Below are 22,960 nucleotides of genomic sequence, written 5' to 3'. Positions count from 1 at the left end.
TGCCTTGTTTAAGTCTGTTTCTGTGACTGCTGAATTCACACAAAAGTTCCCTGTTTTGTATGCTACTCATTTCAAAATAATACAGAAAAGGGGTGTTTTATGTTCCTTCTTATTTAGAAGAGGGCTCGTGTTAGAGACCTGCCTTGGTGCAGCACCTTCTGGCTGTGTTTTATCACCAGCTTGCTGAGCAGAGCATCTCAGGGACTCACTACAGCACACTGTAAGTAACAAGAGCAAAACAGCAATACCCACTAAACCTTCAGTCTTGGTTACTCGTTTAATAAAGAGTTGTGCGCTCTAAAGCGCACTAAAAAGTTCTCGAGATTTCCAGATATTTTCAGCAGTGCACAATTTTTGGAGTTAATCATCTTTTCCAGCCATTTTAGAAGCTTTGCCAGGCTGCTGAGTCTGGCTGGCACAGGTCACTGGCTGCCTGAGGATGAAGCTGGTGATCACAGGCAGGCACAGTTCTGCTCTCTGACAGTGAGGGAGTTAGCAATAAGATGAGCTGGTGCTGCTTGTGTCTAAGAGTAAGTGTGCAGATGTCTGAGGAAGGTGTTTGCATCTCATGTAAACATTGTTCTTATATTTTTGTTGTAGAAGATGATGTGTCAAATGTACAAATAATGTGTGCCTGGTGCCAGAAAGTTGGAATCAAGCGCTATTCCCTGAGTATGGGAAGTGAAGTGAAATGCTTCTGCAGCGAGAAGTGCTTTGCAGCTTGCCGAAGAGCATATTTCAAGAGAAACAAGGTAAGAGAAATAAGGAAAGATGTAACCTACATAGACATGGCTTTAATCAGGCCCAGCCTGAGTCTCATTTAGCATCTGATACAAACTCTTTTCTTTTGTTTTCTCTGTTTCACCTAGTCCCACCACTTTCCATCTGTATTGTCTGTTGGACTGTCAACCCTTTACTAACCTTCTTTCTTTCAGTTTCTCTCAGCTTGATACTTGGGTTTTGTGAGGGTCAGGAAATTTAAATACTAATAAGCATTAACATAAGACTCTGAATTTGGCCTTAGAGTCTCAGGATACTTCCTACACATACACAACTAAGAGGAAGTATCAGAGAAATAGAATAGAGAAAGGCTGTGTATGGCAGTGCCACCAAGTCCCATGGCACTGGGATCATGGCCAGTTGGTAAATGCCTTTATGGTCTAAGTCTCAGTCCCATCACAATACTGCACATCTTTTCACTGCTGCTAGTGAGCTGTAGTTTCATTCTTTAAAAGTATATAATTTTTAATAACTTATCATTGCTACAAAAATTAAGACACTATTCAATTTTTGGGTTGGGGTAAGCAATGTTTGAACATCTAGAGTAACGTGAACACCCCTCCTACTCAATTTAAATTTAACTCCATCTAAAATTAGAAGCAATCCTAATATTGAATGTCTACAAAAATTGCTGTAATCACTGAAGCATGGTGCCTGAAAATGCCCTCTAGGTTACTTCAGCAGCTGTTTTTCCACAGCAGAATTTGTAACATGTCATTTAAAGAAAAATAGAGAAGAAACCCCTCAAATTTTTAGTTGTTTAAAACTAACTGTATCCTTTTGGTGCTTAATAGTGTGAGCCTCTGGCTAACTTTATTGTCTTAGAAATGTTTATCATTCATAAAACTCTTTACATTTTGGCTTCCTAAATGATGCCATTTACCCTCATCCTTCAGGACAGTCCAAGCCTGTCAAGTTCAAACTGACTTCAGGTCTCTAAATCTGGTCTTTTACATCTGTCATGACAACCAATAAGTACATATGGTTTCTAGACTTAAGATGCAATGTTATAGCAAATTAACCTCCTTTATAAATTTGGGTCACATCATCCTGACAAAAAAAAAAAAAAAGCCCAAAGAATTAGGTTGCAAAAATCAGTAGAGTGGAATTTTAGTGGCAGTCTTGGAGAATCAAGCTCATAGTGTCTACCGGAGCAGACAGGCAAGTAAAAGTCACATGAGTATTCTGTGAAGAGTGTTGTTTACATTCTTTTTATTTAAAAGTGTAGAGGAGGGAAATATGTGCTCCTTAGATGCTCCTCATTTGAGAATAAATCTGCAGGGATGTATGTGCATGTGCACATGTGCACTTCTATCACATGCAGTTCTGTGTGCCTTAGAGTGTGCAGGGCACAGTCCAGACACTCTGGGCTGACAGGATGCAGATCTCTGTCAACTGATGCTCCTGTGACTTCCAGTCACAAATTTTCATGGATAAGATACTTCCTAGTAATGGAGGCATTGTCAGTGATCCTGGTTAAGTGGTCCTGTGTGACCAGAACTGATGAGTACCAGATAATTTGGGAAACCTTGGAGAGGCAGATGAAAGGATTCGGTGTATTCTTTCTCACCTACAGCTTAGATCCTGAAATAAGAGATTTAAATCTCCACTAAATTAAAATAAATGTGTGTTAACATAATGCATAGGTGTACTTCAACCTTCTAGTAACCCATTAGTAGTAGAATTCAGTAATAGTTTATGACCATGAATTTAATCAGTGAGGCAGTATATGAAAAAGTTCCCTTTTACCTGACTTACTATTTATTACCCTTGTGCTTTACTGGAGGCCTCCTTGTTCTTGTATTATGAGAGAGGATGAATTAGAGCTTCACATTCACCTTGGTTCCCTTTCCTACACCTCTGTTAACTTCTGGAAGATGCCAAATATTTCCATCGAGAAAGCTCTCTGTAGTCATTGTTTTGTATGTGTGTACAGACAGACAGACACACACACACATATACAAATATATACAAATAAATACATATACACATATATGTATATAAGCACAATAGATGTTCCTAATATTTTTATATGCCAGCATATCCCAGTGAAATGTCCTATTATTCACTAAAAAGGTTTCAAACTAACAAAATGCCATGTGGGAGGACTTGGCAAAACATGGTGAGAAAACATTATCATGATGATTGGCTCTGCTTCAAAGCTAAGCCAGTGAGTTAAATTTTCTTTTTCTTTGGACCTGTGAAACCTGGAATTTCACAGGATTTGACTGAGCAGAGGAAATCTGTAGCTGCCCCTTGCATATATTTATGGCATTAGATAATCTGGGGACAGAATATTTAGGAAGTGCTGTTGTTAAATGAAGACAAGCGCAGTAGAACTCAGCAGACCCTCACGCTTCTGGTTTTGCACTTCACCTGTTAGTAACAGAGTGGAGTCTTGAGGAATAAGATCAAAAGAACCAGGATGCAATAGTTTCAGATTTAACTGCTGACCTTTGCTCTTTTACTGCTATTCCAACAGCGTACCTGTCTTCTCCCTGACTCTAATGCTTATTTATGTATTTTAAGGAGTTATGCCACTCTACACTTTCTCATTTTTCAAACAGAGGAGCAAAACAGTCACGTTTCACCTGCCTTATGCATGTTTTAAACAGGGATCTCTGCCACAATATAGTGTGGTATTACATTAAATATGTACAGCTGCTGCATTTCTGGGAGCTGATAGGACTTTGTGGTCACTTTATTTAAAGCTTGAGTTTCCTAATGGATCACGTTAAGCAGTCTTCCCTCCCTCCCCTAGATAAGAAGTGCTGTAATAAGTGCTTGCCTCGGATGGTAGGACTGTTTAAGCAGTAAAGAATTAGTTATCACTAATGCCTCAAAACAGCACTAAGTAATGCTGTGAATTATCCATCCCTGAATGACAATTGCTGTGTTCAGAATGAGGACCTTTGTAATCAGTCTAAGACAAAAAATCTTTTCCCATACACAGGGCAAATGCACATTACAATGCTGCATGCCACAGGTGCCCAGCTGGGAGAAGGCTTGGCATGAGCCCACCCTGAAGTGCCCTGAAAGGGCTCCACAAAGCCCCAGGCCAGCTGGGCACTGGCTGCTCCCAACTTCTAACTCCTTCTCAGCCCTTTCCTGCACTAGGTTTGGCAAGAGCAGCAACACACTGGGATAAGCTGGTGCCTTTCTGGCCCTGAGACCTTTGAACCCAAGGAGTTAAGTCTGAGGTGCCCATCAGGCTTTCCTGCCTTTTGTCCTGCTGGAGTCTTGTCTATTTGTGCTCTGGAAGCTGGGCCTCTGTATCCTCTGCATCCATGCATAGCCAGGGTTGTCAGGGAGCTTCATGCCTGGAATAGGAAGTTTGTAAGGAAGAAGTCTGGTGCAACCTTAAGTTGCTTTTCTTACAAGAAATGCAAATTTTACTCCAGGTGTTTTAAAGTCATGACTGTTCAAAATTATATCAGCCAGCAGCCATGCCTTGCAAGAATAGAAATATGTATGTTTTGAAATTATAAAGGCTTCCCCAACAGAATAAACTTATCTAAATTGTTAGTGATAAATAAACAAAAAATTGAGGCTTTTACCCCATTCAGCAAAACCCAAAGCGTTTAGACAAGATCCAATTTAGAAAGAAACCTAAAAATAACACCACTGCCACCCCCAAACAAAAATAACCCAAATCTGCATTCCTGCTCCTGTTTGTCCAGTTTGCCCAGTCAAATGCATATATTGTAATAATGTATAATATTGTATATTGAATATTGTATAATGACAACCTGTTGTGTAAAATAATACCGACTAAAAGGAACCATTGCTGGAAAAGCAAGCGTTTGGGACTAATGTAAGTAGTACCCAAAGATATAAGATTTGGATGCTTCTCAGATTGAATTTTAGAGGCCAACTAATACAAAGTTAAGTACCAAAGAGTCACATAAGGGCAAAAAGCACTAGACCACCAAGTTTCAGAATACGAAATTTAAAGGGAATGGTTGGACTCATAATTTGATCCAGTGAGTCTGAAGCTTGAAAAGATTAATTTTGAAATTAAATTGTTTGACTCAATGGGTCAGAAAACAAATTTATTATGACCAAATAGCCAAACACAGAACTAGAACTGACTTCAAAGAGGCTATAAACTCTGCTCACAGATATATTAAAGAGTAATTTACTTGTTTTGACTAAGGCTTTGGAGACATAGCGAGTGCAAGGTTCTCAGGCAGTATTTTATACTTGACCTTGTCCCTGCTTCATACTGCCTCACAATTAGGAAGAAAGATAGATGTTTCTGTTTACAGAGCAGTCCAATTTCATTCATGCTAATAAACAAAAAGGCATAAATCAAAAAGTAAAAGTAAGCTACTCTGTAGCACCAAGAAGATGTAAACAAGGATGACCCTTTTCTCCCTGTAAAGTGTAGTGATGGGCAACACTGTGTGTTAGTAGTGCAGACAGGTTTAAGGTCCTTTATCTCATTTGTGTGGCAAAAATGAATGTGAACTATCAAATGGAGCTGTAAGAAGTCATAGACATTTATATAGTTCTGAGTTCTGTTGCATTAGGAAACCCTTCACATTTTCAAGCTATATTTAAAGATGATAAAGAGCATGCAACGTCATATAGCTTTAGTGCTCTTGCCTGCATAATTTTTTTGTTAATTAATATCTATCACTAAGTGATAATATGGACATTTAGATACAAACATGTACTATAAACAGGAGTAAACAGCAACTATCATTCCCCAGAATTATTACTGAGGATTGTCAGAGAAAGTTCTCTTGATTTCAAGCTTAATTGTGCGGCCTAACAGCGCATGAGAGATATTTAACAATCTCACTGTTAAGTCAATGAGTAATGGCAAAAAAAAAAGCCACTTTCATCTCTTCCTTATGCATCTACAAAATTTAATTTGTAAAGTGATCATTATTCATGGAAATTCAGAAAATTGCTTGGAGCAACTTGATGCAAATAATGCCCTGACCAAAAAAAAAAAGAAAGCTTAGCTGTTCCTTTAGACTCCCTTTCTATAGTTGAAAAACATGGGGCTCTGAATAGAAAATCTATTTCTCCTAGAGATCTAACTTGCGTTAATCAGGTGTTCAGAAAGGTCAGTGCAGAGCAGGTGTCCCACCATCTTTTCATACAGTTGCCCATATTTGGTTCTGTGGAGCTGTAGAGAAAAGCAGGATTCAATAACTGGTTCACAAAGTGGCTTCTGCCGCTGCGGGTTTGCGTAGAACGTGCGTGCGTGTATTTGTGTGTGCACATCTGCGTGTGTGTGTGCGCCTATTGCCACAGCAGCCAATTGAAAAGGTTTCCTGCAAATGCTTGAAGGTAGAGGGGAAAAAGACAACAAACATCTCCATAGCTGTGATTGCTTTGTTGAGACATAAATGAGCGCTGATGAGTGAATGCAGATGAGACGCTGAGTCTGCAGGGGGAACAGCTCAAGTGTGGGGCACAATTGCAAACTTCTTTGAGGAACTGGCTGGAGAAGGAGGGATAAGGAGAATAACCTCATTCAGAAGATGTTTTTAAAGTTTGTGGAGGGTTGAAGGCTGCATATAGTGACCAAGAACCTGGAGCAGAGACTGAAATATTAAGAAAATCCTGAGGTGTGAAAAAAATGGGTGGTATTGGTCAGAAAAAAGATTGGCATCATTGTCTTGCTGTCATCAGCTGGTCTGGTTATTTACAGGATGCTAAACCTAGAAATCTCATAGAATTGCTTCCCTAAACCAGAGCTAGGATTTTTCATGATTAGAAGAGGCAGATGAAATTCCAAATTAACCTACTGAGCCCATCAGTCAGAATATCTCGCCATTCACCCACAACAAAGCAAAATGCATTGCCATTGCTAGCAATGAAATGGGCAGCAGCACCTGACTGATGCCACCAGTGACTTAATGAAGGGATCTGGCAAACCCAGCGTGCTTGTCAGTTTGTAAACTCAATGGACATTTTAATGTCCATCTGCTGCCATTTAATACTATAAATTTGAATCAAATTCCCATTGTCTGAATTACTAGCAGGTATCCAATCCAATTAAAAGGCGTGTTCACTTTTAATTTTAACCACCATGTCACATTACATCAGTCGTGTTGCATTCTGGCTGCTTTGGTTCTATCAAGATGAATATGCTAATTACAGCTGCCTCTTGGGGGGCAGGCATTTGATTCAAACAAAGCTACCAGTTTATGCAAGGTCCTCACATCAGTTTTGGACAGCTTCAGCGATTGCACTTTTTCTTTTTCCCAGAAGCAAGTTTTGTTTGCATACAGATGGTACAACAAAAACCACTAATTGTGTTAGGACTTGACTGGAAATGCTTTTAAGCTCCTTGCACACCGGGTGAATGCAGTTTAGAGCAATGATTTGGATTTAAATAGATGTTCTGGCACCTTGGTATTGGAGAAGTGAAAGAAGTTTCTACCTGCAGAGTGACTGAGGGAAAAATATGGCCAGTAGCCATTTTTCTGGAGGTTACTAAAAAGCTTTACTAAGGCTTTAAATCGCATAGGGCAAATTTTTGAAGGGGAGAGGAGGACACTAGAGGATAACAGACATTTTGCTCCTTTAAAAAGTCTGGCAAGATAGACTTCATGGTCTGCGTCCATGGCATTTTTACATCACCAAGGGATTTTTGATTAAAGAGTTTAAATCAATAACAATGATGCATTCAGAAAATACCAGATATAATACACAGTGGTGCTTACTTTACCTCTCAACCCCTTTGGTCCAACCTATGTGAGCTGGCCAATTGCTCAAAAAAATATTGCTCTCCTCTGTTTCATGTCTCAGCTCAGGTCGCCTTAGATTAACCTTGGCTTTGTAAGAAATTAGGCACCTTTCAGCTTTGTTTTCACAGAATGAGCATCAAGAACAGTCCTTGTTCTGACAAAAGCTTAGGGTATATTTCCAAAGTGAATCTAATTTGCACAGACTATATTTGGTGCCACTCTTCCTTTTCCTAATGAACACATCAATCATTAATACTAATATGAGCTGGGCAAATAAAGAAATGCATATTAAATGTTTGTTCAAAAATATCATGACATTTGAATAAATTATTGCCTTAATGGCATCTGTTCATTTATCAGTCAGCTCATTAACTTAGGGAAATACTGAAAAGGAGGTTGAGTATTTTTTTCACTCTATATATTTTTATTTGAAAACCAAAATTAAGCAAATATGGTTTTCAAAAATGTGTTTGGATTAGGAACAATGTTGTGAGCAACACCATTCGTACACACTTCTGAAAGGGTGTGTGGAATACAGAAATTGGAATTAGCGGCGTAGTTTAACGAGGCAAAATTCCACCCAGGCAGGGTAGCATGGTGGGCAGAAGTTAAAAACCTGAGGGGCCCAGCTGAAGGTGGAAGGTAATTTCTAGTCCTAAAGTGTCTCAGGAGATGACATTGCTGTCACATTTCACAAGTGGCAAAGTAATTTGTGCAGGTGAGGCAGCAATTCGGTGGTGTTGCGACATTTCTTGTCAGCTGACAGTCTGTACTTAATCACTCTATTACACTCCCAGTGTGGTGACTTTCCTCTCCATCAGCCATAGAAATCTTGCAATAAATTCAAGGATGAAACTGAGTTCAGACCAAGGGAGTAAATCACATTGTCTATCTTTTTGGCCTCTTCTAGCCAGGAAAGTTTCATCCCTTTTAGGTTTGTTTGGAAATGTCTGCTGGTTTATGGGAAGATTGAAGAAACCCTTACACCCATTAACCTTGAGTCTGGCCTTGTGAGTTTAAATGAAGCTAGGAGAGGCCAAATGGATATAACTTATAATCTGCCGGATGAACAGGAAAATGTACTACTGGGGATTGTTAGTTGAAGTCAGTTTCTTGCCATAAATCAAGCCGTGCTCATTGTGCAGGTGTTAAACTTGATGGAAGAATGAGGTGGGTTTTATAGAGCAAAAGTCTGAAAATGTAAAATGTCTTTCCAGTAGAAGATCATTTCTCCAATAATGTTTGATCACTTGGTGACCAGATAAATTCAGTTACTGGCTGTGCTCTGTCAAAACCCCAAGCATTTACAGCTCACCTATTTGAATTTAAGTTGAAGGTAAACATATGTTGTGAGTTGTCAGACTTGATGCAATTTTGTATCTAAAATAAATGTACTCATCTGCTTAGTAATACTTAGAAACAGCCATTTGATGGGTGTGGAGGTGGGGAACATGTGTCTTCAGATGTTTTGGGTTTGTTTGCTCTCCAGCCTAAGAAGCAGGAGGCCAGACCCTGCCTCTGTCACACAGAGGGGCTGGCAGAGATGCTCGGGCAGGAGCCAGGCCTTTGGCTGGGGTGAGGGGGAGACGTGGCTCTGTTGCTGCCCATTTATTTCAGAAGCAGAGCAGAGCATCTCTCCAGCCCTTCTCTGGGCTTTGTGAGGGAAAGGGCCCTTAGTGGGGCATGGTAGCCTGGTGCAGCTTTCCTGGGGAGCGTGGGGAGTCACCAAGGACTCAACATCTCTATGAGACTGAGTGATTTTCCTCTTACCACGTGGATGGATGCAGCACTGCAGTGTCCTGTATGCCTGTGGCCCTTCTCTCCCTTGAAATTCACAGTCTCAAATGAAAAGGGAAGCCTGTTGAGTTAGAAATCAAACATCTCAGTCTCAATAACTCTTATTATTTTTAATTTAGCCCCCAGACTTTTGTAGTTGTGGTGCACAGTGCTACTAAAAATTAGGTGGAAGAAAGCTCCTAGAACTAGAAACATTATTCTTAAAAGATTAATCTAGAGATTAAAGCAGTGCACCAACATTTAAATATTTATGGGGAGAAAGGTTTGAATTATTTCATTGTGTAGTGTTAAAATAATTGTTGATTTTGGCTATTGTTGAATGGTCCAGTCTCATGCCTTCTTTTGCAGAAGCAAAATATTGATATTGATATTTATCAATATCACTGCCTTGATAAGGCAGCTCTCTCTGAGTTTTGACTAATGTACAAGTATTAAAAGAGAAAGTAGCTGTACTACTGACTTCAGTGTGTGAAGGTGATAACTTCATCCTGAGGAAGAAGGACCAGGAGCACTGAAAGAGGAGGTTCGAAAATACCAAGGAAAAGGGTTAAACAAGAAAAGGTTTAAAAAGAGGGAAAAAAGAAGCATTGAATCTCTCTAGAGGCTATTTAAGAACACCATATTAGATGCACAGATGGTATGTATACCTCTGAGCAAGGAAAAGTAGAAAGGGGAGAGTAAATCTGGCATAGTTAAGTGAAGAAGTGCATAAGCTTAAAGGGACACTGTCAACTTAAAAATCGCACTTTTACTGGAAAATTTGTTACCTACTACTGTTACAAACAACACCTATGATTACTGTAACTGAAAGATGAGACAAAAAACTCCCTCTGCTTTTTTGTGTACTTTCTTTGGGCCTGATCCAGACTCCATTGGCATCAGCGGGTGACATCCCACTGCTTGCAATTAGCTTTAGATCAGGCCCTGTGCATATTTGCCCTGTACATTGTGTACATGCAATTCAATTATTTTACATCTGGTCTGTTTTCCTATTGTTTCTGTGGTTTTCACACAGCAAGAGAGGAAAAAACCATTTTTTTCCAAATTGGAAGTGTGGTTGTTAAATGATGGAAATGCCACCAGAGTCCTAGGCATACATGTAGCAGAAATACCAAATGTTTTGCCTTTTTAAGACAAAACACTTCCTTCAAGACTTTTGAAGACATGGTCAATCAGTTACAGCTAAAGGTTCCTGAGGTCTAGTGCAGAAATTATCTGAAAGGTGCAGGTACCAGGCAGTGTAGGAAATACAGAAAAAGTGTCTCTCTAGAAAACAAAAAGCCACCTATAAGTCCCCTGTGCCTGTAAGCCATCCAGACATGGCTCTGACCTCCTCTCAAAAAGTGGAACAGCAGAGAAATGAAATTAAATTTCCTGTGTCTATCTTCACCGCAGAGGATGATGAGGAAATTCCTGTCCCAAGGACACTATCCACAGGAAATCAGAATGTGGCCTTATAACAGAAATTGAAGTCTCTTAGGATGAAGTTATGGACCAACTTCAGCAACTTGAGAGCAGTAAATCACCAGGAGCAGATGGTGCTCAGCCGAGTGTTCCTAAGGAAATAAAAGTGTGAAGCAGCAGAGATATTGACAAGGATCTGCAATATATCATTAAAACCAGCAACTGTTCCTGAAAATTTGGAAGCCTTTTGTATGGTGCTTAAAAAAAACCAAAACAAAAACAAAAAAAGAAAAGGAGACATAAGGTTACTTTCTTCTTGAGCACAGGAAATGAGAGTTCCTAAATAATTTTTATTTAATTTGCTTAACAGCAGAATAAAGTAACTTAAGTTAGGCATGACCTGGCAGGTAGTAACACTGTAAAGAACAGCTGGGATATAATTTTTATACATAGCAGCTTTTAGACAGAGATATTTAGGTAGTTATTTGGACTCAGGATCATGTTTGCTGGATAAGATTGGTTGGTTTTGATGTGTTATTTGATGTCTATGGGTAGTTTGATGCTCTCCATGGAAGCAGTGAATGCAGCATACCTTAGTCCACGTTTTCATAGGAAGCTGGACATCTAAATAAGAAACTGCTTGTGTTGAAAAGGACTCAAGTTTCCTGCCAAAATAAAAATTACTTTATAATGCTGAAAAGTGTTTTTGTTTGTGCTACACAAAATTTTAATTCAATTTTCTTGAGAAAAATGAATTTTTTTTCAGGAAAAAAATTGGATTTTCCAACAAAAGGCAGATACTCAATGCACAAACCCACAGAATCACATTCCTGCTTTCTGCAGTTGTACCACATGGGCAAGGAGTAAGAGATGAGTACAGAGGTTTTGCCCAGCAACCATGGCTAGTGTGTACACACGCACGGAAATCAGCTGAGAGAGGCAAATTGGAAGTTCTAATGGATTTGAAATTTAGTAAAGCACTTGAAATGGCATCTCATGAAATCTTACCCCCAGATTAATTCAAATTACTTTGGATATGAACACTGTCAAGTGGCCTGAAAACAGGCTCAAGGAATAAAGTAAAGGGTGGTGATAAAGAACAGCATATCAGGTTGTGGATAGAGAAGTGCCAGGGGGACTTTCGTGAGGTTGGTCTTGTTTCATATTTCATTAATGATCTCCAGGAGAGAACAGAGAGCAAGTTCACAAACTCTGCAGCTGATACTGAACTTGGAGGAGTTGCAGAAACCAGACAGGACAGAAAATACTTCTCTGGAGGAATTAGAAATAATGAAGAAATCAAACTTGTACTTTTCCAAAAGCGAGATATTGTGTCTAGGGGGGACAAAAAAGCAACCTGAAAAAAATATCCTCAGGGAATGAGTGAAGCTAAGCAGCAGCCTGAAGCTGAGGATAGGAGAAGGGCAATAAGTTGGATGATGCAGATATAATGGTAGTTAAATGGGCAAGGGTCTGGGGTGGTGGAGTGTTGGGGAGGACAGTTGGGTGGTTGCTGTAATGTGGATAGAACAAGGGGTGGCAAGATTTGGAGAGAGTTTGCGTATGCAGAGTTCAGTGATGAGACAAATCAAAGATGCTTTAGGGAATATGAAAATGTTAAGGCTGTGGAGAAGGAGGAGAAGGCTGGACCAGAGGTTCATCTTTTGCAGTTTTGATGTATAATTCTCTGATGTGTCAACACTTGTAGCTGGGGTCTGAAATGAGCTGGTTTGCTTGGGACTGACTAAGCTGGTAAAAGCAAACACTACTAAACACAGTAGCTGGCACTGGCAGGGGGATACACACACCATCCTCTGTATATTTTCTGTCTCCTGCAGAAATGAAAGGATAGCATGCTTGGATTCAGCAGGAGTTATTAATTCCCAAAAGTATACCACCCATTTTTAGACTCAACTGTTACAAATAGTTAAAGGCCTGAGTGACAAGCCACTGAAATAAACAGGAGTGCTCTGTTTGGAGTAGCAGTTGAACTGGTACTAAAATTAAATGATGTAGTTGCAGAGGTTTGTTAAGGCTGATTACTATTAGCAAAGTGTATAGCTAAACCAAGTGAAAGAGCAATAGAAATCAAATATCGTGCATGAGAGATGTTACCTGCCATGTCTAGTAATACATCCTATAACTGTGTAGACTATAGGATATTTTTCATTCCTTCCTTCAGGTATTGGCTATTGTCAGCTGCAATTTGCCAGATGAGATGAACAAATGGGCTGATCACTATGGTGAGACCCATCTTCCTAGTCAGAGTGGTTGCACTGCTGGCATAGCAAGCATGAAGGACACTGTGACACAATCCAGATCCAGATTGACGTGTCTCATTTGGTTGGGCAAATACATAGCTGGTGTAAACAGGCACAGCTTTATTAAAATAAATGGGGCTGCATGGATCAGCAGTAATTTTGGCCCAATGTAGGAGCTGTAATGGCTCTATTTAGTTCTTACTGGGTCTGCAGGAGCAGTAGGTTTGGTATCGTCTTACTGGGGAGTTTTTTGTTAATATCACTCAAATGAAAATGTTTTGTCTCACTTTCAGTTATTCTCAAGTCTCTCTTAACAATTTTCAGCCTTCATAATGCAGTTGTCAGGGTCGCCACACTGCTCTTTTGGAGTATTTTGAAAATGTCAATATTTTCTAGTATTTGTTGTTGGTGAAAATATGGAAAGTGTAAAAGACTTCTTATAAAAAGACTAAAGCAGTATGTGAGGTGGTGTTCAATCTCACACAATAAGGGCTGTTTTTAAAGAAGGGTCATGTAGAGCTCTAATTCATTATATCTGGACATTTCAGCATAAAATGTGATGTGTAGCAGCTTCACTATGCCTAACTTATCCAAAGAACAGAGTAGAGATATTGCAGCATTTCACCTAGTTTGTGAGTTGTTTCCTAAAATTGATTTCCTAAAGACAGCTTACAGCAAATGTGGTTATTTTGAGCATTTTATTTCTTCAGCCTTGAATTTAGGTGTGAATAACTCAATACAAATTTCAGAACAGAATATGCAATAGCATGCTGACCACCAGTTTCAAAACAAAGGAAGTATTTTGGTCTTGTGAGTGTCAGGGGCAATATTTCCACTGATGTCAGTAGGATGAGAACTGAATCACAAACTTCAAGCCAGTGGTGGTGTTACAACAGGAAAAACAAGGAATTTGATATTTGTGCTCTACAAGTATAACTTTTTGCTGATGAAGCTGTATAAGGTATTTTAAATTTAACCTAATTTATATTAAATAAAATAAAGCTCAGGTGTGCTGCAGTTAGGCTGGATAGCTCTTTATCCTCCAGTAGCCCAGGGCAGGGAGGTAATGCACCTTTTTCCTCCTTTACCATTCTGTCTTATCCTTTCCCTTGCTTTATAATATGGAACTTTCTAGCCTTCACAATACAGCTACCAAACTTTTAACCTCTCTTTGGCTATATCTTCCTACATTTCCTATCCTCTTTCTGCATTTTCATTGGTGAGGCTAGGATAAGGTATGGCATTTTCTGTTCCCTATTGTGTTCTGTATTTGCAGCATGTCTTATATTGTCTTAAGGTTATTGTCTTAGGTTGCTTTTTTTCATTGAAAGGTACCGAGGAGAGGAGATTCTCAGTTGTTTTTTCTCTGTGCCCTTAATGGGGTTTAACTTACCACCCCATTAAACAGTCATTTATGTGCAATTGTGATTGCTGGAATGTAGGTTGCTATTATTAATCATCTTTCCATCCTTGCTGTTACATTAATCATGTGAGGAGACATGGGCGTAAGTTTGGATCCAACAGGATGACAACTTCTTGTTCGTGGGGATCTGAAATTCAACCCGTGAAGCAAGGAATGACTTTTACAAGTCATTTTCATGTTTGCCAGTTTTGAAGGCAGCTCTGTGCCATTTTGCAGTACTCCATGCTAATTATGACCCGTGTGGATTTAGGGATTTCATGAATAATACAAGAGAAGCAGGAGCAGTTGGGGAAAAAAAAAAACACCCGGTTTCACACGTTGTTTGTGTCAGGGCTTGGTAATGGATTTACCCTCAAACAGAGTCAGCACTAAGAAGACATTCTGGCTTGCAGGGCCTCACACTGTGCACGCAGGAGTCGTTTCAGTTTTGCACGCACGGCGCTCTGGCTGCTCTCCCTTTGTTTCCAAATCGCGCGTGCTCTGCCGCATACGTGTGCCCTCCCATATTCCTACAGGAAATCTACTTTCACGCCCAGGAGGGGAAAAGTCTGGCATGTTTGCTGCATGTTCCTTCGGGAAGCAGGCGAGCAAAGAGGACGGTACAGCTGTAGACATTCTGCACGGAGATAATCAGTGCCCCAGCAGGAGCACCTTCTCCACACAGCTGTACAATTCCCTTTGCTCCCTAGAAGGCACTGCACCCTACGTGCAGTTTCCAAGCTACATTTAACACAATTGCCCATCAGCACTTAGGAAGCAGTTACCACAGAAACCCAGCAGAGACCAATTAGTCACATGATTAAATTAATTAAAATAACCCAGGGTATCTGCCATCTTGCTTCTTTCTGCTATGCATAGCACATGACCCAGGCAGAGATGTAATTGGGTAGCATTATTGTGCCTTTTAATCCTAGAATCATCTTCATACTGTACTGTAGGTGGTCTTTGATTTTTCCTTTTCCACGGGTCTACATAAATCCCCTCCTAGAGATCCGTCTTATTCCCCTGCTGCAGAGACACTTTATTCGTTTTCTGGAGATCTGTGTTATTACACAAAAAAAATTCTCCAGCCCCCTCAATAAGCCAAGTAGTATCGAATTTACAAAACATCAGATTTAACAACAGCAAGATTTGTTATGTTTGGGATAAGAGGATTTGGAAACATTTTGAATTGCACAGCTAAGACTTTTGGAGGTCTTTAATGACAGCTCTAACAATACTTGCCAGGGAGAGCTCTGTAATATGTATTAGCACTTGACCTGAGAATTGTAAAGCACTAAGAAAAGACTGTATGTTGTGTCTTCATTTCACAAGTAATACTGTTACTGCAGTGGGGCGCATTTAAGTGGAACAAGCTGTCTGCCTTGTAATACTTCTTCCTGGGAAAGGCAGGCAGTTTGGTTTCCTCCCTCGCTTTTGAAACCTAGAAGCACACAGTCATATTCTAACTTAGTAAATCAGTGCTTTGTCCTTGGTTGTTTGGCTGCCCTGATAATGGCATCCCTGAATATCCATGTCAACTAGGGTTTTCCTCTATTGTGTCAGTGTCATACTTCTGCACGCACACAAATCATCTCTACCTGAAGCGGCATAAAACACAGAACATTGCAATTTCCATCTCATCTGAGATTTGCCGGTGACTGCTCTAAGGCTACCTTGATCCATAGCACCAAAAGAAAAGAAAAATTAATACTATTTCTGGCCCCAGAGTAGAGAGCAGCTTGCCTCTCCAAAGCAGATTCCATACAAACAGACTTGACAAAATAGCATGCATAAATTACACGGCCCTGATGCGTTAATTCGTGCCTAACAGAGCAAGTGGCAACAACACTACATCTACAATGGGTGGGTATAAGATGGAAGAAATGAAGTCTGTGGGTTAATGTATAAATAATCAACTGTTACGGAATTTGCAAATATTATGGAAGAAAACTAGCAGGTTTTGCGTGTGCTGTATTGCTAAAGTGCCGTGCACAAACACATTTGCCAGGCTTAACTGGCTCTCAGTAGCCTGTCAGGAAGGATGTGCACGTTTGGCAGTGCTCAGGCACAGATGCTCAATATGAGATAGGGCCTGGTTGTGAGATGAGGTCTCTATCTATCAGAATAATGTCAGTGTCAAAAGTGAGCCTCCACTAAGTCATAGCACACTTCCTGAGGTTAAACAAGCCTTGTGCCAGGTATAATGTGGGTCTGTGGTTTCATAGACATTATCCCCAGCTGGCCAATGTCCCCTGCATCCAGGACACATGCATGCACACACACAAATTACCAGGCATAAGTGACACCAGTGCTCTGAGTGTTTCCATTTTTCTTGTGTTTTCTTGTCATAATTTATATCATGTATCATGGGCTGCTGCAGTGTGCACAATATCTGTGAAAAAGTTGACTGTCTCACTGTGTTTAATTTTGCTATTTTTGCAGTAAGTGACAATAGGAACACTGGGAAAGAAATTCTCCATGGTATCACCCTGTTTTACACTGTAGTAGTCCCATAGACATCGGTTTAATTATGTTCCCTTAAAACTGAGGTTAACTAGAGACAAAGCTGGTTGAAAGATTGTAGGTGCAGCAGCCATGTGCTCTTGTTTCCAGAATTAAAAAAATGTCCCATAAATAAACTCATGAAAAGAATCATAATAAGAAAGCTTTCTGCTCTGTATTTAAAGTACTGTTTCAACAAATCTGCCTGTGAAGTTCTCAAAGCTTTTCTTCCTTTATAATACAGAAGAAAAGTTTTTTTCAGACTAGAGTGAGGAAAAGTTTTGACTGTGTTTTCTTGTCATGCTACATAAAATACACGTGTCTGAAAGCAGAGAACAGGCTCTTCTGTAACAGCTAAAGTGACAGCAAAAGCTGAGGTGGCTGTTTTGAAGTCTCCAATATAAATAGGAAAGGAAGGGGTTTTCTTTGATGTGCAGGAGCTCTGTGTTCTTGATACAATTTTCTTGCTATGGTTTCTGGCTTCTCTCAGGGAACAGACAGGCCTCCTTATCTGAGTATTACGGAGGAGTGAGTTGTGATGGAAATATGGGTCCCTCTCCCAGCTGTCCTTGGAATGGGGTTCATAAATGAGAGAGCAGAGACTGAAGTGGGTCAGCACATATCTCTGTGCCATAGTTGCATTTGGGAGGGATGTGCCAACCTCTTCCCAAACCAGGAGGTAGAGCAATTCATAGGGACCCCTCTGAGGTACAGCCACTGCTGCTAGAATGCTCCAGGAGCAGACAGATTAGAGGTAGGGATTGCAGAAAACAGAAGCACTGGAGACTAAAGGACATAATGTTTTGATTGTGAAGGTATCAGGCAGGATCAGCAGGATTTCAGGCTTCCTTTGTAAAAAGGTGAAAAAATTATATTTGGCCTCCTTGAAATAAGAAAAAGGGAGGATATAAAAGGAAACTTGATAAAGTGTAAGCAATTTTGAAATAACTCTTGTGAGTGAGTGGTCCAAACACACAGTGAACTGCATGTGAAAATAAATGAGAGCAAATCAAGATAGCAAAATGATTTTGGTGGAATATTTTCGGCTTGCCACAAGAAGCAAAACAAAGAATAAAGAGCTGTATCATAACAATCTGATTTTCCTAGATGTTGTAAACACCTCATCTTCCAGGAAGTGTGATGGGGCTTACAGCTAGACATCCACACCTGGGAAAATCAGGTCATCTTTAGCCTTTAGTTTGAAGGCAGGCTGAAGTGAGTAGGAAGCTTGAGCTGAGTGGCAGTAAGTGATAAGCATTTGGCGTGCATGTTTTTAAACAGGAGGAATGGATAAAGCATGTACTCCTGAATCATTTATGTATGGATTTTTTTTTGTGTGGTAGAGGACACTTAAGGTAGTCTTCAGGGCTTAAGTAAATAGTCTAATGCATTGCTTGAGAGGAGTGCCAATGAAAGAGAAATTCAGTGCTCTCTCAGTCAGGAAGAAGGTAATCTAGGTGATAGGAGGTTAATTTTGGGGGATTCCTTTTTGAAAGAAATCACTGCTGCTAGTTCAGAAAGAGCTGGTGAACCCTCAGCAGTCCAATATCCAGGATTCATCTATTCCTAATCTCTCCACTCATTTGTATTCCTAAAATGGCTCTGACATTGAACAAGTTAGGGCAGAAATAACCTCCTGGAGGTCATCCAGGCATTTCCCTACAATGCAAGAGGGTTTGTTTAATTTAATCGTAGTCTATGATCATAGTGTTACTAGATAAAAGCATATAAAATATAGTATGAGAGACTGTAAGGAGGTACTTCTCTTTTAGTATATTTCAACAGCTTTCCTCAACTCCTTGAAGTTCAGAAAGTTTAAAAGAATAATGACAAGTTCACAAACTTTCCTAGATTGTGTATAGAATTGTGGGGTTGAATTCTGGTCATTCTAATCAGTTTGTCTCCAGTGATTTCAATAGAATAAGTTTGATTTTTTTTTTGGAGCAGCTGTATTCACAAGTGGACCATTGCTTTAAGCATGTTAGTATGAAGGATGTTGCTGGTGTTCTTGATTAGAAACAGCATACAATTTTGGATAAATGTCAGGTGAGAACTATCTAACTAAAAGCTGGGAACAGATTCCTAGTCAGCTGGGATAAAGGAAGGTCCAGGTGATTTTCCAGTTTAGACATATTCAGCTTGTTCTGAGGCCGTTTGGATAGGATCCAGTTTCCATATCCTCTGTGGCTTGTATTATCATTCACGCTTTATTTGAACTGGAGGAGGAGTCATTCTGCTGATGTCTGTTTCTCAAGAATTGCTTTGTCTGAGGGCCCAACACTTTTTACTTCTCTCAGAAGCATTTCCATTAGTCTTGATTTCCTGTGTCCATCCTTGTCTCCCTCCTGCCAACAGCTTCTGATTACTCCCTTGACTTCCCCTGTCTGTCATACATGCTCTCTGTACCTGCCCTTATGGACCCCAGCACTTCCTACGTGCCACTGACACCTACTGTGAATTCCACAGGAAATCACAGGAAAACTCTTTCTAAATTCCATATAACTAAGGCTTTTCCCCTGCCCTGGAAGCACTACCTTGTCTTTTAACCTACATTTATGAAAATTCCTTGTGCTAGGAAGCTGTAGTAACTGTGTGCCTGTTGCTGCCCTGATATTGCCAGTAGATTCATAATACAATGGCAGCACAACGTGGCTCTGCCTCAGAGGATGACTGCCACTGCAGGTGGCAAGGGACAAATGCCAAATAGGTAATGCTTTTATGAATGTGCTTTCAACAGATTCTTAGTGGTGTTATTGTTTTCTGTAGAAAGATGACTGGTCCCCGTGAGGAACAAATAGTGATTCATGGGAAAATTTTATTTTATGAATGTGGTCTGTGGATTGTCATGCCCTTTTTGCTTTCCAGATGTCTCTTTTGCTTCCCTCTGGTCCCAAGCACCACGACTGTCCTTTTCACAACTCCTCCAGTCTAAATCCTGGCCCCTTTGAAAGTCAAAGGTGGAAGTCAGTTGCAGAAGGGCAGGATTTTAGCCCAGCCACTGAGCAGATGCCAGTCCCACGTTGTAGAGGGTGTGTGTGGCTCTCTCCTCGGGTGAGGCAGCAGTGTAGCAGGCTGAGTTAAGCTTGCCAGCAAGAGGAGAGGCTGAGGACACTAAACCAAGACATGTCAATGTTGTTATTGCTGCTTTTCTGAGCTGCTTACAACACTGCATGCTCCTCTGTCAATTCCGCTCAGATTAAAAACCATGATGGAATGTTCCTTTTTGGGCTTCTGAATGGGAAATCAGAGGTTACTTAGACACCTAATATGTATCTGAAAAGACAAGTGTTTTTTTCCCCCTCCTTTGAAGAGTATTGCAAAAAGAAACAGTTGTCATGAACTATCTATAAAATTGTTTCCTTCTCAAGAGAGTTTATTACCCTTCATCTTTCATCATCCTAAGATATTTACAGGTAGCACCTTCATTACCTTGAACATTCCTGCATGCTTGTATGGGCACACAGTGCACAGATGCTTAGGAGAGAGTATCCTTAGTACCCAAAGACAGGGTATTCTCATTTACTGTTTTCATTTCACTGCACCAAGCTGTGGAGCTGCAGCATAAGCAGCTTCGGACTTACTCAGCCTGTGATATTCAGCGACACACAGAGTTTTGACTGGTCACATTACGTGTCATGTTAAGAGCCTTTTGTCTCCATTCAAGCTTTCTGAAACAAGACAAATTATGATATTTTCCTGTTAATTTCTCTTAATTTCTTTCCTTAATGAGTTTCATTAAAATCAAAGCTTCCGGAAGACTGAGCCATGACAGCTGTCTAAAGACTGTTTCACTTGCTATGGGCTGTTTGGGCTGAATAATTATTTCAGCTTTGTGAGGATTATTTCTTTAAATAAGAACAATGATTCTCTGTTTGGGAAGAGGAACAAATGCTTGGAGTGGTGCAGTATAATTTCATAGCTCTGTCTTGTAGTATTCGATGGCTTTAGGAATACCTGGGAAAAACACATCTCTGTCTGACATGTTTCTTAATGATTTCACTTAAGGATACAAAGGCAGCTATTTCAGCTGGCAAGAGAGAGAGGGTTTTGACTTTTAATGAAGCAAATCAATTCTGCAATAGAGAGAAGGGCTTATTCTTTGCTCTTGCATTGCTGTGAATATGACCCAAGAAAGAAAGAAAAATCAAGTCTTTCTGGCTTACCATTCATAAAATATTCCTATAAGTTGCAGGACTGATATTTTGATAAGATAATGGCAAATATTTCAGTCATTTTATGTTACCAGCACTGTAAAATCTTAGAGATGCATTGTGTTTTCCACAGCTATTGCAATTAAAAAGACATGGCTTTTACAAGATAGTTCAGTTTTTTTTGCTGAACTGACCAATTTTTTTTTGACATGGAAATTCTTAAATCAAGGGGTGGGAAGATGGGAATTTTACAGTAGTACACTACTTCCCAGTCTGAACTGGACACTCACCACCTGTTTTCACGAGCTATTGCACCAAATTCCTTGTCAGAGTTGCAGAAAACCCGGCTGGTTTGACGGAGCTCGTGTTCCTATTGTGAGTCTCAGATTTCAACACCCAAATAGTAGATTTTTGTTTGGGGAAAGTGAGCATACTCTGAGATTTAAGGACACCTTCTCAACTTCCTAAATCCTTGTTCCCTGACCCCAGTGTCTAATCCTCTGTCCTTCCTGGTGCTGATTTTATCACACTACTCTTATTCCTTGAAGAATAGAGGCTAGTGACCTCTGCTTAAAATGAGATTGTAGTTAAGAAAGTGGTTATTTAGAAAAACAGCACCTTCTTGTTTAATAAAGGAATTCTGCATGCTCTATGTGCTTCCTGTGTTGACCCAGATGGATCTTGTCCCTGTCAGTGTGCCTGGAGAATGACCAGATGCCTTCCCACCTCAGTAAGAATCATCAGGGTAATGGTCAAGAAAGCCTGACATGCAGATTTTTTTATTACCAGGAGTGAAAATCTTTGAAAGGACACAGCTTAATTTTTGAGTCACAGGTTGATTTTATAAGACAGACAGCAAAGCACAACCCTGTCTGGCCTCAGAAAGCCACTGTTATAATGGAAAACAAAGCCGAGTGTACCTGATGTAGTAACAGTCAAAGGAGGAGTCTTTTGGAACTAGTCTGAGAGAGCAGCCACTGCCTGATGGATACTCAGGACACAGTAGGGGTCAAAGTGTTTAAGGTAATTGTGAACTGGCCAGCTGACAGCTGAAGATCTGCAGTGAATTTGCAGCTTGGACAGTTTCACAGGGAGGAGCCTCTCCCACCAACAAACAGCTGCATATCAAGCAGAGGTGGGCTTCTGCCACTTTGTTTTCCTTTCTGATGGAGAAGAGCTGTAGCAGTCAGAGAGGTGCATGCTCTCATCAGGAGAGGAAAGACGCCCACAAAGGCACATGAAAGCCAGGTGAGCCCCTTCCTCCAAGGAGCACCCATAAGGGGAGCCATCCTACAGGAACACCACATCTGGGCAGCTCTGATGCAGATGGGCATTTGTAACCTGTTATCATCCCAGCTCTGGAATGAGGGAAAGTGTTTCCTTTGCTCCTCTTGCCAAGCCTGAAATTTCTGAAAGCACAGGACAAAATTAAGCAACCAATTTCCCTGGGAAAAAAAAATGGACCTTGTTTGCTTAACTTATACCAGGTCTTCTGAAAATCCAAGCTAAAGTGACTTTTTTTCCCTTTGTTAGAGGGAACTGCATGGGCTCTTGACTCCAACACTGTTGTATAAATCCAGAATCACACCAAAATTTCCTTCTGTCATGTCTTAATTACTGTTGTGATGTACAGTATGAGAAATTTCAGCAAGAAATTTCAGTTCCTCTTAAAACTTTCCTCTAAAGAAAAATGAAAGAAATAAATGAAAGGAATGAATGAAAAATATTAGCATTGTAAAATCAGTCACAATTAGACACTTTTCCCAAGAGACATGCTGTCTTTCTGGTGAGTTGTTGGTTTGTTTGCTTCAGTTCAGTTCTTTGCCTCTCTCTCTTTACTGTTTGATGATGTTTTACTGCAGAGACTTGATCTCCAACCATGAAAGCTATTTCAGATTTGCTGAGAACCCCACAGCTTCTGTGCCCTGGGAGCCATGGAATGAAAGCCTT

At 40.2% G+C, this 22,960-nt stretch overlaps 1 protein-coding gene across 2 annotated transcripts in view; it reads left to right on the top strand.

Annotated features, from left to right (window-relative positions):
* The window catches only part of SOBP (sine oculis binding protein homolog), a 112,227-nt gene that overhangs the window by 23,099 nt on the left and 66,168 nt on the right, over positions 1–22,960 (top strand). For both annotated transcript variants that reach the window (XM_066547139.1, XM_066547138.1), the window contains exon 4: positions 601–752. In XM_066547139.1, coding sequence (XP_066403236.1) covers positions 601–752 — 152 coding nt within the window. The remainder of the gene's footprint in view (positions 1–600; positions 753–22,960) is intronic.

This window comes from Molothrus aeneus, chromosome 3, assembly GCF_037042795.1.
Source record: "Molothrus aeneus isolate 106 chromosome 3, BPBGC_Maene_1.0, whole genome shotgun sequence".
Lineage (NCBI taxonomy): Eukaryota > Metazoa > Chordata > Aves > Passeriformes > Icteridae > Molothrus > Molothrus aeneus.
This window is presented reverse-complemented; position numbering and strand designations above follow the sequence as displayed.